The 11,417-nt window shown below is 45.3% G+C and overlaps 1 protein-coding gene across 1 annotated transcript; it reads left to right on the forward strand.

Annotated features, from left to right (window-relative positions):
* Window positions 1–3,297: 3,297 nt before the first annotated feature.
* kazald3 (Kazal-type serine peptidase inhibitor domain 3) lies at window positions 3,298–6,892 on the forward strand. The gene is made up of 4 exons (XM_064974197.1): window positions 3,298–4,199; window positions 4,776–4,936; window positions 5,185–5,332; window positions 5,466–6,892. Exons 1-4 carry the CDS (start codon window positions 3,677–3,679, stop codon window positions 5,552–5,554), a joined length of 921 nt encoding a protein of 306 aa, XP_064830269.1. The 5' UTR covers window positions 3,298–3,676; the 3' UTR covers window positions 5,555–6,892.
* The last annotated feature ends 4,525 nt before the right edge of the window (window positions 6,893–11,417 follow it).

Genomic DNA, 11,417 nt, shown 5'->3' on the forward strand with positions numbered 1-11,417 from the left:
ACACACCAAGCATGTGGAAGAAGGTGCTCTGGTCAGATGAAACCAAAATTGAACTTTTTGGCAACAATGCAAAACGTTATGTTTGGCGTAAAAGCAACACAGCTCATCACCTTGAACACACCATCCCCACTGTCAAACATGGTGGTGGCAGCATCATGGTTTGGGCCTGCTTTTCTTCAGCAGGGACAGGGAAGATGGTTAAAATTGATGGGAAGATGGATGGAGCCAAATACAGGACCATTCTGGAAGAAAACATGATGGAGTCTGCAAAAGACCTGAGACTAGGACGGAGATTTGTCTTCCAACAAGACAATGATCCAAAACATAAGGCAAAATCTACAATGGAATGGTTCAAAAATAAACATATCCAGGTGTTAGAATGGCCAAGTCAAAGTCCAGACCTGAATCCAATCGAGAATCTGTGGAAAGAACTGAAAACTGCTGTTCAACAATGCTCTCCATCCAACCTCACTGAGCTCGAGCTGTTTTGCAAGGAGGAATGGGAAAACATTTCAGTCTCTCGATGTGCAAAACTGATAGAGACATACCCCAAGCGACTTACAGCTGTAATCGCAGCAAAAGGTGGCGCTACAAAGTATTAACTTAAGGGGGCTGAATAATTTTGCATGCCCAATTTTTCAGTTTTTGATTTGTTAAAAAAGTTTGAAATATCCAATAAATGTCGTTCCACTTCATGATTGTGTCCCACTTGTTGTTGATTCTTCACAAAAAAAAATATAAAACTGTATCTTTATGTTTGAAGCCTGAAATGTGGCAAAAGGTTGCAAAGTTCAAGGGGGCCGAATACTTTTGCAAGGCACTGTATATAACAAAGTTTTGAGATAAATTTTTGTTATTGACCAAATACTTATTTTCCACCATCATTTGCAAATAAATTCATTAAAAATTCTACAATGTGATTTTCTGGATTTTTTTCTTCTCATTTTGCCTGTCATAGTTGAAGTGTACCTGTGATGAAAATTACAGGCCACTCTCATCTTTTTAAGTGGGAGAACTTGCACAATTGGTGGCTGACTAAATACTTTTTTGCCCCACTGTATATATAGATGTATATGTATATATGTACACTACATGACCAAAAGTATGTGGATAACTGCTCCTTGAACATATCATTACAAAATCATGGGCATTAATATGGAGTTGGTCCCCCCTTTGCTGCTATAACAGTCTCCACTCTTCTGGGAAGGCTTTCCACTAGATGTTGGAAAATTGCTGCAGGGACTTGCTTCCATTCAGTCACAAGTGCATTACTGAGGTCCGGCACTGATGTTGGTTAGACATGGCTCACAGTCGGCGTTCCAATTAATCTCAAACGTGTTTGATGGAGTTGAGGTCAGTGCTCTGTGCAGGCCAGTCATGTTCTTTTTCACCGATCTTGACGAACAATTTCTGTATGGACCTCGTTTTGTGCACGGGGGCATTGTCATGCTGAAACAGGAAAGGGCCTTCCCCCAAAAATGTCCACAAAGTTGGAAGCACAGAATCGTCTAGAATGTCATTGTATGCTGTAGCATTAAGATTTCCCTTCACCGGAACAAAGGGGCCCAGGCTAAACCATGAAAAACAGCCCCGGACATTGTTCCAGCTCCATCAAACTTTACAGTTGCCACTATGCATTCGGGCAGGTAGCGTTCTCCTGGCATCCGCCAAACCCAGATTTGTCCGTTGGACTGTCAGGTGGTGAAGCGTGAATCATTACTCTCGTGAACGCATTTCCACTGCTCCAGAATTCAATGGCGGTGTGCTTTACACTACTCCAGCTGATGCTTGGCAACCGAGGACAGACAATTTTTTACTCGTTGCGAGCTTCAGCACACGGCGGCCCGTTCTGTGAGCCTGTGTGGTCTACCACTTCACGGCTGAGCCGTTGTTACTCCTAGACATTTCCACTTCACAATAACAGCACTTACAGTCGACCGGGTCAGCTCTAGCAGGGCAGATATTTGAAGAACTGATTTGTTGGAAAGGTGGCATCCTATGACTGTGCCACGTTGAGTCACTGAGCTCTTCAGTAAGGCCATTCTACTGCCAATGCTTGGCTAGGGAGATTGCATAGCTACGTGCTTGATTTTATAATCCTGTCAGCAATGGGTGTGGCTGAAATAGCCCGAATCTACCCATTTGAAGGGCTGTCCACATACATTTATGTATATAGTGTATTCATATATAGTATACAGGGCATTCAGAAAATATTCAATAGTTTTTCACATTTTGTTATGTTGCAGCCGTGTTCTAAAATTGATTAAATTGTTTTTTTCCCTCATCAATCTACACACAATACCCCATAATGACAAAGAAAAAAATATTTTTGTTTTGCAAAATTATTAAAAATAAATAACTTTTTACACATTTACGTAAGTATTCAGACCCTTTACTCAGTACTTGGTTGAAGCAACTTTGTCAGTGATTACAGCCTTGAGTCTTATTCAGTATGATGCTACAAGCTTGGCACAACTGTATTTGGGGAGTTTCTCCAATCTGCAGATCCTCTTAATCCTCTGTCAGGTTGGATGGGGAGCATTGCTGCAAAGCTATTTACAGGTCTCTCCAGAGTTCAATCGGGTTCAAGTCTGTGCTCTGGCTGGGCCACTCAAAGACATTCAGAGACTTGTCCCAAAGCCACTCTTGCATTTTCTTGGCTGTGTGCTTATGGTCATTATCCTGTTGGAAGGTGAACCTTCGCTCCAGTCTGAAGTCTTGAGAGCTTTGGAGCAGGTTTTCATCAAGGATCTCTCTGTACTTTGCTCCGTTCATCTTTCCTTGATCCTGACTAGTCTCCCAGTCCCTGCCGCTGAAAAACATCCCAACAGCATGATACCGCCACCCCCACGCTTCACCGTAGGGATGGTATTGGCCAGGTGATGAGTGGTGCCTGGTTTCTTCCAGACGTGATGCTTGGCATTCTGGCCAAAGAGAATGCCAAAAGTGTGCAAAGCTGTCATCAAGGCAAATGGTGAGAAAAAACAAAACAATTGAATACATTTCGAATTCAGGCTGTTACACAACAAAATGTGGAAGAAGTCAAGGGGTATGAATACTTTCTGAAGGTACTATGACAATGGAAATGCTATATTCTGAATCAGTGGAGGATGGAGACAATTCCAGGCCTGTTTTCATTACTCTTTTTATATTTTATTTGGGATTTTCAATTGCTCCCCCCTAATTCAGAAGTTATGATTTTCATAGCTTGGCTCAATTGGCGAGAGAAAACCGAATATCTAATATAAAACTACTTTTCCCTGGGTCTGTGGGCGTTGCTATCAAATCATTGGTCATTATTACTGTATAGACCGATATCCTCCTGTTCCTTCTCTCACTGTTCTTGGGAATTGCTGGATGCTTTAAAACGTCATCATATTTTTCCTAAATCTAGGCTACAATGCAGGTTTGTTGAATGACATTCTGTTTTTTGTTGTGAAGCACTGGGCTGTGCATTCTCAGCGATCTTCGGGAGAAATATTGTCCAACAGTTGTTGAACAACCCCAATCAAACCATTGGAATGTATTTGGAAGTTTCATATCGGAAATGAAAGGATACACTTTGAAGTGGACTGTATAATGATTTTTTAGACCTATAGTGGATTATATTTTTCTGCTAAAGTGCAGTAACGAAAAGTGCTATAAAAAAATCATAGAAGACCAGCAGTCAGTCAAAATGCCATGGGACATAATACTTTGCGGAATTATGCTTTTGCTGAACATGAGAACTTGTGAAAGCTTCCCGAACAAGTTTGATGAGGACATTGACAAACGTATAGACCCATTAGATTACGTTATCGATCCATTAGATTATGATAGGCTTGAGGATCCGTTTGATATAAATGTAACTGCTTGTGGTGAGTGCTCACCTGAATTGTGTCCCGTGGCACAAGAATGCAGGGCTGGGCTAATTTTTGACAGTTGTGGTTGCTGCCAAGAGTGTGGAAATCTAGAGGGGCAGACGTGTGATATTGGTGACATTAATGTGTTTTACGGTCTCTGTGGGACGGATCTTCAATGCAAAATTGACGATTTGGATGTTGGAGATGAAGAAATTGCGGAGCCGCAGTGCGTCTGTCAATCGCAAGATGCGCTCTGTGGTTCCGATGACAGAACATACATGAACAATTGTCAGTTTAAAGAAGCGTACTTCTCAAATTCATCACTCAAGATAAAGCGCAAAGGTCCATGCAAAACAGGTAAATCGCTTATTATGATGCTATGGCTTTGATTTGCGCCTAGTACTGTCTCAGTCAGTGTACATTTACTCATCTCCAGTTATTGCTCATAAACCGTGATTAAATTGTCAGACAGTAGACAAAAGATGACTTGGGGAAACTAACATCATGGCCAAAACAGAAACAAAACCTATTCAATCAATCTGCTAGCGAAATAATCATTAACGTGATCATTTTGCATACAATACACACTTTATTGTTCCATGTAACACTTTGCCACGTGGGGAAAAAAACTGACACAGACCATGAGTCAATCAGAAAGAGTGTATGAAATATGGATTAGGGCAAAGTGGTTTCCTGTCACCAGTCTTAGATTTTTCTGACAGAGTAGCAAGAGAACTCACTGAGACTGATCCAGAGGAATCTTTACTCCACCCCCAGGTTTGAGGATTTTGGGGCTGGCCTGTACTTCCCCCACAGGCATTGAGAAAGATGTATTGTTTTAACCAGTTCCAGGAGTCAAGCTTGCTGCTCAGGAGCTGTGTGAGAGAGGAATTGGCTCGTAAACACCCCAGCTCTACCTCTTCTTTTTTTCAGTGCCGATCATCAAGGTCCCACCCCAGAACCTGGTGAATGTTACGGGTAGTAGCATGGTGTTCCTCTGTGAGGTCTTTGCCTTTCCAATGGCAATGATTGAATGGAAGAAGGATGGCAGAGACATTATTCTTCCAGGAGATGACCCACACATATCTGTCCAGGTGAACCTTGTTTAGAGGCTTCAATCAATGCTTCGAAAACCATCCTCTGCTGTTTCCTTAGTATATTCTTTAATGTTTCCATCAACATACTTACTTATTGGATGATGCAGAAATATTGGGTGGATTTTGCATAGGTCCTTGGTATTTCATTTGATATATTGCGTCATAGAATTATGTACATTCATTCACTCAGTCCTAAACAATAGGCTATGCTTAAACATGTTCTTTGTCTGCGCTGTGCTGGACAGTCTCGGGGTGGTCCCCTGAAGTATGAGCTCTCTAGCTGGCTGCAGATTGAGAAAGCTGGCCTGGCCGATGCTGGCACCTACCGCTGTGTCGCTCGGAACGAGCTCGGCAGTATCTCTGCAATGGCTGTGTTAGGAGTTCTAGGTCCAGGTAATGACAGTTCTAGAGCTTTATTTCATTTTTCTTCAGCTGTCACACAAATCTCTCAAAATGACAGACGTGAGATTGACTCCTCTGGTTACGATACTACGTAGGCTAATAACCCCATCTAATACTTTTTCAGAAGAGATGTCCGTCTACTTGACGGAGAACGTGACGGAAATGTTGGAGTATGGCCACTCGGAGAGAGAGTATGATGAGGATTACTACTAGTGATGTCCTCCGTTGTAAAGAATCAGCCCTCACTAACGGAGGTGCTGATGGCATCCTGAAAGTCTTCACAATTGTTGTAGTGTTGCACACGCGGATATTATACAACTGTTCAGCTTAACCCCATGTTTTCATCTCTACATCTGTAGTCAAGATGGTGAAAGTGGAGATGTGAACGTGATATATAACAAAAGCATAAGTGAATATGTGTGGAAGTTGATTATGGAAGCGTCTGATCATTCCTGAAGTCTATATTGTACACTATATAGTACTGAAAGCATAAGGAATGAATGTCTCTTTGTTCAAAAGCTGTTCAAACCCATTTTCCTTGTGACTATAAGTCTACATTCCAAAGTGCAGGGACGTTGTCCTGTTACTGTCTGGTAAAAGGTTTAGCCATCCCCTCAGGATGAACCTGGCATGTGTGCAACCAATATGTGCAACTGGATGTACTCTATGTGGAATGTCGAGGTGCATTGTTGTGTCTCAGAACTGGAATGTACATTTAGCTGGTTTATAGGTTTCTATCTATCGCTGTAATGCTTGGGCAGATGTGTCAGTAAGCCAAGCCCAGCTCTGGTCATGGTGGAGAGAAACCCACAGATGGTTTTAATGTTTTTGTGCAGCTCAGACATGAAGAGAAACACCATCTCCTTTGTTCTTGTGTCAACAAGGTTCTATTTCCTTTTATAAGAGATTATGGACTACCTTGGACTTGATCTAAATATAGCCATTCTTACTACATCTACGCAAAGGAAGCAACATCAGACTAAGAATATTATGAATATGAATAAACAAATTATATTACAAAGATTTGTTATATTATGCTACTTCTGAATATTACAATATATCAAATCATCTCAAAGGGGATATATGTTTTTCCAAATTATTTATGCTTTCATCTGGATAAAAAAAATCTGTATTGACAAATTCAATGTAAAATGCGTACATTTTGAAGCGGTGATGGCTTACTACATACTGTTACTGTTACTGTTACATATTGCATTCCCAGAAGAAAGAAATATGCAATAAATGAAAAACAGTAATCACAAACAGTCTCTGCATGTATTTGCGTGCCAAAGTCCCTTCAGCAACACTGACTGTTAAAGTAATTACAGTCATACTGGTGTAAATCAAAGCCATGATCTGGACCCCTACTCTTGAAATAACCAGACAATATCCCTGTTTGTTTGCTTCCATTTTCTCTTGCTGTGTTATTTCAAGCAGAGCCCATCATTGGAGGAAAACCCCATTCAAGGAGTAACTCCCCAACTCTTGGAATCCATTTATTTTTAACTGTATGGAAAACTTTTAGATATCAAGAGGATTGTTTGAGGCTCAGATGGGCATGGGGCTTTCAGTTCCCTCGAGCTCGTCTAATATCCTGTCCACTGAAAATACATTACTGGCAAAGGAGGAAAGCAAAAAAGTTTGAGGGAAGCAGTTCAGGTCTGCTTGAAACATAGCTACTTGGCTTGATTGACAGTCACAGACAGCACCAGGATGGAAAACATAATAAACATTCAGGGCCTGATTTATTTCCGAGCTATGTTTTAGTGATGCAAAGAGAGTAGGGAAATTGACATTCCTTGAAAGGTAGCAGGAATTAGGAGACAAAGCAAGAAAATATACAGTGCCTTGCAAAAGTATTCATCCCCCTAGGCGTTTTTCCTATTTTGTTGCATTACAACCTGTAATTTGAATGGATTTTATGTAATGGGCATACACAAAATAGTCCAAATTGGTGAAATGAAATGAAAAAAATTACTTGTTTCAGAAAATAAAATAAAAATAACAAACTGAAAGTGATGCGTGCATCTGTATTCACCCCGTTGCTATGAAGCCACTAAATAAAATCTGGTGCAACCAATTACCTTCAGAAGTCACTGTCACGCCCTGGTCGAAGTATTTTGTGTTTGTCTTGATTTATTTGGTCAGGCCAGGGTGTGGCATGGGTTTTTGTATGTGGTGTGTTTTGTATTGGGATTGTAGCTTAGTGGGGTGTTCTAGATAAGTCTATGGCTGTCTGAAGTGGTTCTCAATCAGAGGCAGGTGTTTATTGTTGTCTCTGACTGGGAACCATATTTAGGCAGCCATATTCTTGGCGACGCTTGGTAGGAGACCTACGCCAACTTCCTGTGGTTACCGGGGGGCTAGAGAGACTGGGCAGGCACCGTGTTATGCTGTGGTGCGCACGGTGTCTCCAGTGAGGGTGCATAGCCCGGTGCGGTATATTCAAGCTCCGCGTATCGGCCGGGCTAGGTTGAGTGTCGAGCCAAATGCCATGATGCCAAATGCATCTGGTCCCTAGTGCGTCTCCTTGGGCTGGCTTACATGGCACCAGCCTTGCACACGGTGTCCCCGGTTCGCCTGCATAGCCCAGTGCGGGCTATTCCACCTCGCCACACTGGCAGAGCGACTGGGAGTATTCAACCAGGTAAGGTTGGGCAGGCTCGGTGCTCAAGAGCTCCAGTGCGCCTGCACGGTCCGGTCTACCTTGTACCACCTCCACACACCAGCCCTCCGGTGGCAGCTCCCCGCACCAGGCTTCCTGTGCGTGTCCTCGGCCCAGTACCACCAGTGCCAGCACCACACATCAGGCCTACATTGCGCCTCGCCTCTCCAGCGCTGCCCGAGCCTTCCTCCTCTCCTGCGCTGCCGGAGTCACCCGCCTGTTCAGCGCTGCCAGAGCCTTCCTCCTCTCCTGCGCTGCCGGAGTCTCCCGCCTGTTTAGCGCTGCCAAAGCCTTACGCCTCTACAGCGCTGCCGGAGTCTCCTGCCTGTTCAGCGCAGCCAGAGCTGCCAGCCTGCATGGAGCAGCCAGAGCTGCCAGTCTGCATGGAGCAGACAGAGCTGCCAGTCTGCAAGGAGCTGCCAGAGCTGCCAGTCTGCAAGGAGCAGCCAGAGCTGCCAGTCTGCATGGAGCAGCCGAAGCTGCCAGTCTGCATGGAGCAGCCAGAGCCGCCAGTCTGCATGGAGCAGCCAGAACTGTCAGTCGGCATGGAGCAGCCAGAGCTGCCAGTCGGCATGGAGCAGCCAGAGCTGTCGGTCTGCATGGAGCAGCCAGAGCTGCCAGTATTGCATGGAGTAGCTAGAGCTGTCAGTCTGCAAGGAGCTGCCAGTCTGCAAGGAGCTGCCAGTCTGCAAGGAGCTGCCAGAGCTGCCAGTCTGCATGGAGCAGCCAGAGCTGTCAGTCTGCATGGAGCAGCCAGAGCTGCCAGTATGCATGGAGCAGCTAGAGCTGTCAGTCTGCAAGGAGCTGCCAGTCTGCAAGGAGCTGCCAGTCTGCAAGGAGCTACCAGAGCTGCCAGTCTGCATGGAGCTGCCAGAGCTGCCAGTCTGCAAGAAGCCGCCAGAGCCGCCAGTCTGCATGGAGCAGCCAGAGCCGTCAGTCAGTATGGAGTAGCCAGAGCCGTCAGTCAGCATGGAGTAGCCAGAGCCGCCAGTCAGCATGGAGCAGCCAGAGCCGCCAGTCAGCATGGAGCAGCCAGAGCTGCCAGTCAGCATGGAGCAGCCAGATCCGTCAGTCTGCCAGGATCCGCCAGTCAGCCAGACTCTTCCAGATCCGCCAGTCAGCCAGACTCTTCCAGATCCGCCAGTTAGCCAGGATCCGCCAGTCAGCCAGACTCTTCCAGATCTGCCAGTCAGCCAGACTCTTCCAGATCTGCCAGTCAGCCAGACTCTTCCAGATCTGCCAGTCAGCCAGACTCTTCCAGATCCGCCAGTCAGCCAGGATCCGCCAGTCAGCCAGACTCTTCCAGATCTGCCAGTCAGCCAGACTCTTCCAGATCTGCCAGTCAGCCAGACTCTTCCAGATCCACCAGTCAGCCAGGATCTGCCAGAGCCAACTACCTGCCTGAGCTTCCTCTCACTGCTGAGCTTCCTCTCAGTGCGAGCTTCCTCTCAGTCCTGAGCTGCTTCAGTCCCGAGCTACCCCTCAGTCCCGAGCTGCCCCTCAGTCCAGTGGGGTTCTGGGTGAGGACTACTAGGCCATGGTCGGCGGCAAGGGTGGACTATCTAAGGACGCGAGGAAGAGGGACTAAGACTTTGTTAGAGTGGGGTCCACGTCCCGCGCCTGAGCCGCTACCATGGACAGACGCCCAGCCGGACCCTCCCCTATGGTTTTTGGTGTGCGTCCGGGAGTCCGCACCTTGGGGGGGGGGGGGGGGGGTTCTGTCACGCCCTGGTTGAAGTATTTTGTGTTTGTCTTGATTTATTTGGTCAGGCCATGGTGTGGCATGGGCTTTTGTATGTGGTGTGTTTTGTATTGGGATTGTAGCTTAGTGGGGTGTTCTAGATAAGTCTATGGCTGTCTGAAGTGGTTCTCAATCAGAGGCAGGTGTTTATCATTGTCTCTGATTGGGAACCATATTTAGGCAGACATATTCTTTGAGTGTTTCGTGGGTGATTGTCCTTATGTCCTTAGTGTCATATGTCCTTGTTCTGTGTTAGTTTACACAAGTATATGCTGTTTCGGTTTTCGTTACGTTCATTACGTTTATTGTTTTGTAGTGTTTGTGTTTAGTGTGTTTGTCATTAAACATGAATCGTAATCAACACGCCTCATTTTGGTCCGACTCTCCTTCCCACAACGAAAAGCCGTAACAGTCACATAATGAATTAAATAAAGTCCACCTGTGTGCAATCTAAATGTCACATGATCTCAGTATATATACATCTGTTCTGAAAGGCCCCAGAGTCTGCAACACCACTAAGCAAGGGGCTCCACCAAGCAAGCGGCACCATGAAGACCAAGCAGCTCTCCAAACAGGTCAGGGACAAAGTTGTGGAGAAGTACAGATCAGGGTTGGGTTATAAAAAATTTCAGAAACTTTGAACATCCCACAGAACACCATTAAATCCATTATTAAAAAATTGAAAAATATGGCACCACAACAAACCTGCCATGAGAGGGCTGCCCACCAAAACTCACAGACCAGGCCAGGAGGGCATTAATCAGAGAGGCAACAAAGAGACCAAAGATAACCCTGAAGGAGCTGAAAACTCCACAGCAGAGATTGGAGTATCTGTCCAAAGGACCACTTTAAGCCATACACTCCACAGAGCTGGGCTTTAAGGAAGAGTGGCCAGAGAAAGCCATTGCTTAAAGGAAAAATAAGCAAACACGTTTGGTGTTCACCAAAAGGCATGTGGGAGACTCCCCAAACATATGGAAGAAGGTACTCTGGTCAGATGATACTAAAATTGAGCTTTTTGGCCATCAAGGAAAATGCTATGTCTGGCGCAAACCCAACACCTCCCATCACCCCGAGATCACCCTCCCATCACCCCGAGATCACCCTCCCACCAATGAAGCATGGTGGTGGCAGCATCATGCTGTGGGGATGTTTTTCATCGTCAGGGACTGTGAAACTGGTCAGAATTGAAGGAATGATAAATACAGGGAAATTCTTGAGGGAAACCTGTTTCAGTCTTCAAGAGATTTGAGACTGGGACGGAGATTCACCTTCCAGCGGGACAATGACCCTAAGCATACTGCTAAAGCAACACTCAAGTGGTTTAAGGGGAAACATTTAAATGTATTGGAATGGCCCCTTCAAAGCCTAGACCTCAATCCAGACTTAAAGATTGCTGTGCACCAGCAGAACCCATCCAACTTGAAGGAGCTGGAGCAGTTTTGCCTTGAAGAATGCGCAAAAATCCCAGAGGCTAGATGTGCCAAGCTTATAGAGACATACCCCAAGAGACTTGCAGCTGTAATTGGTGCAAAAGGTGGTTCTACAAAGTTTTGACTTGGGGGGGGGGAATCCAGAGAAATCCTGTATTATCCTGTATATTGTACAGTGGCTTGTGAAAGTATTCACCCCCTTGGAAAAATGCCATGGGGGTGAATACTTTCACAAGC

Source organism: Oncorhynchus masou, chromosome 1, assembly GCF_036934945.1.
Source record: "Oncorhynchus masou masou isolate Uvic2021 chromosome 1, UVic_Omas_1.1, whole genome shotgun sequence".
Classification (NCBI taxonomy): Eukaryota; Metazoa; Chordata; class Actinopteri; order Salmoniformes; family Salmonidae; genus Oncorhynchus; species Oncorhynchus masou.

Coding starts and splice junctions, on each gene's coding strand:
- kazald3 (XM_064974197.1), top strand. CDS start 3,677: ATGCCATGGGACATAATACTTTGCGGAATTATGCTTTTGCTGAACATG. Junction 4,200..4,775: donor CAAAGGTCCATGCAAAACAG/GTAAATCGCTTA, acceptor TCTTTTTTTCAG/TGCCGATCATCAAGGTCCCA. Junction 5,333..5,465: donor GTTAGGAGTTCTAGGTCCAG/GTAATGACAGTT, acceptor ATACTTTTTCAG/AAGAGATGTCCGTCTACTTG.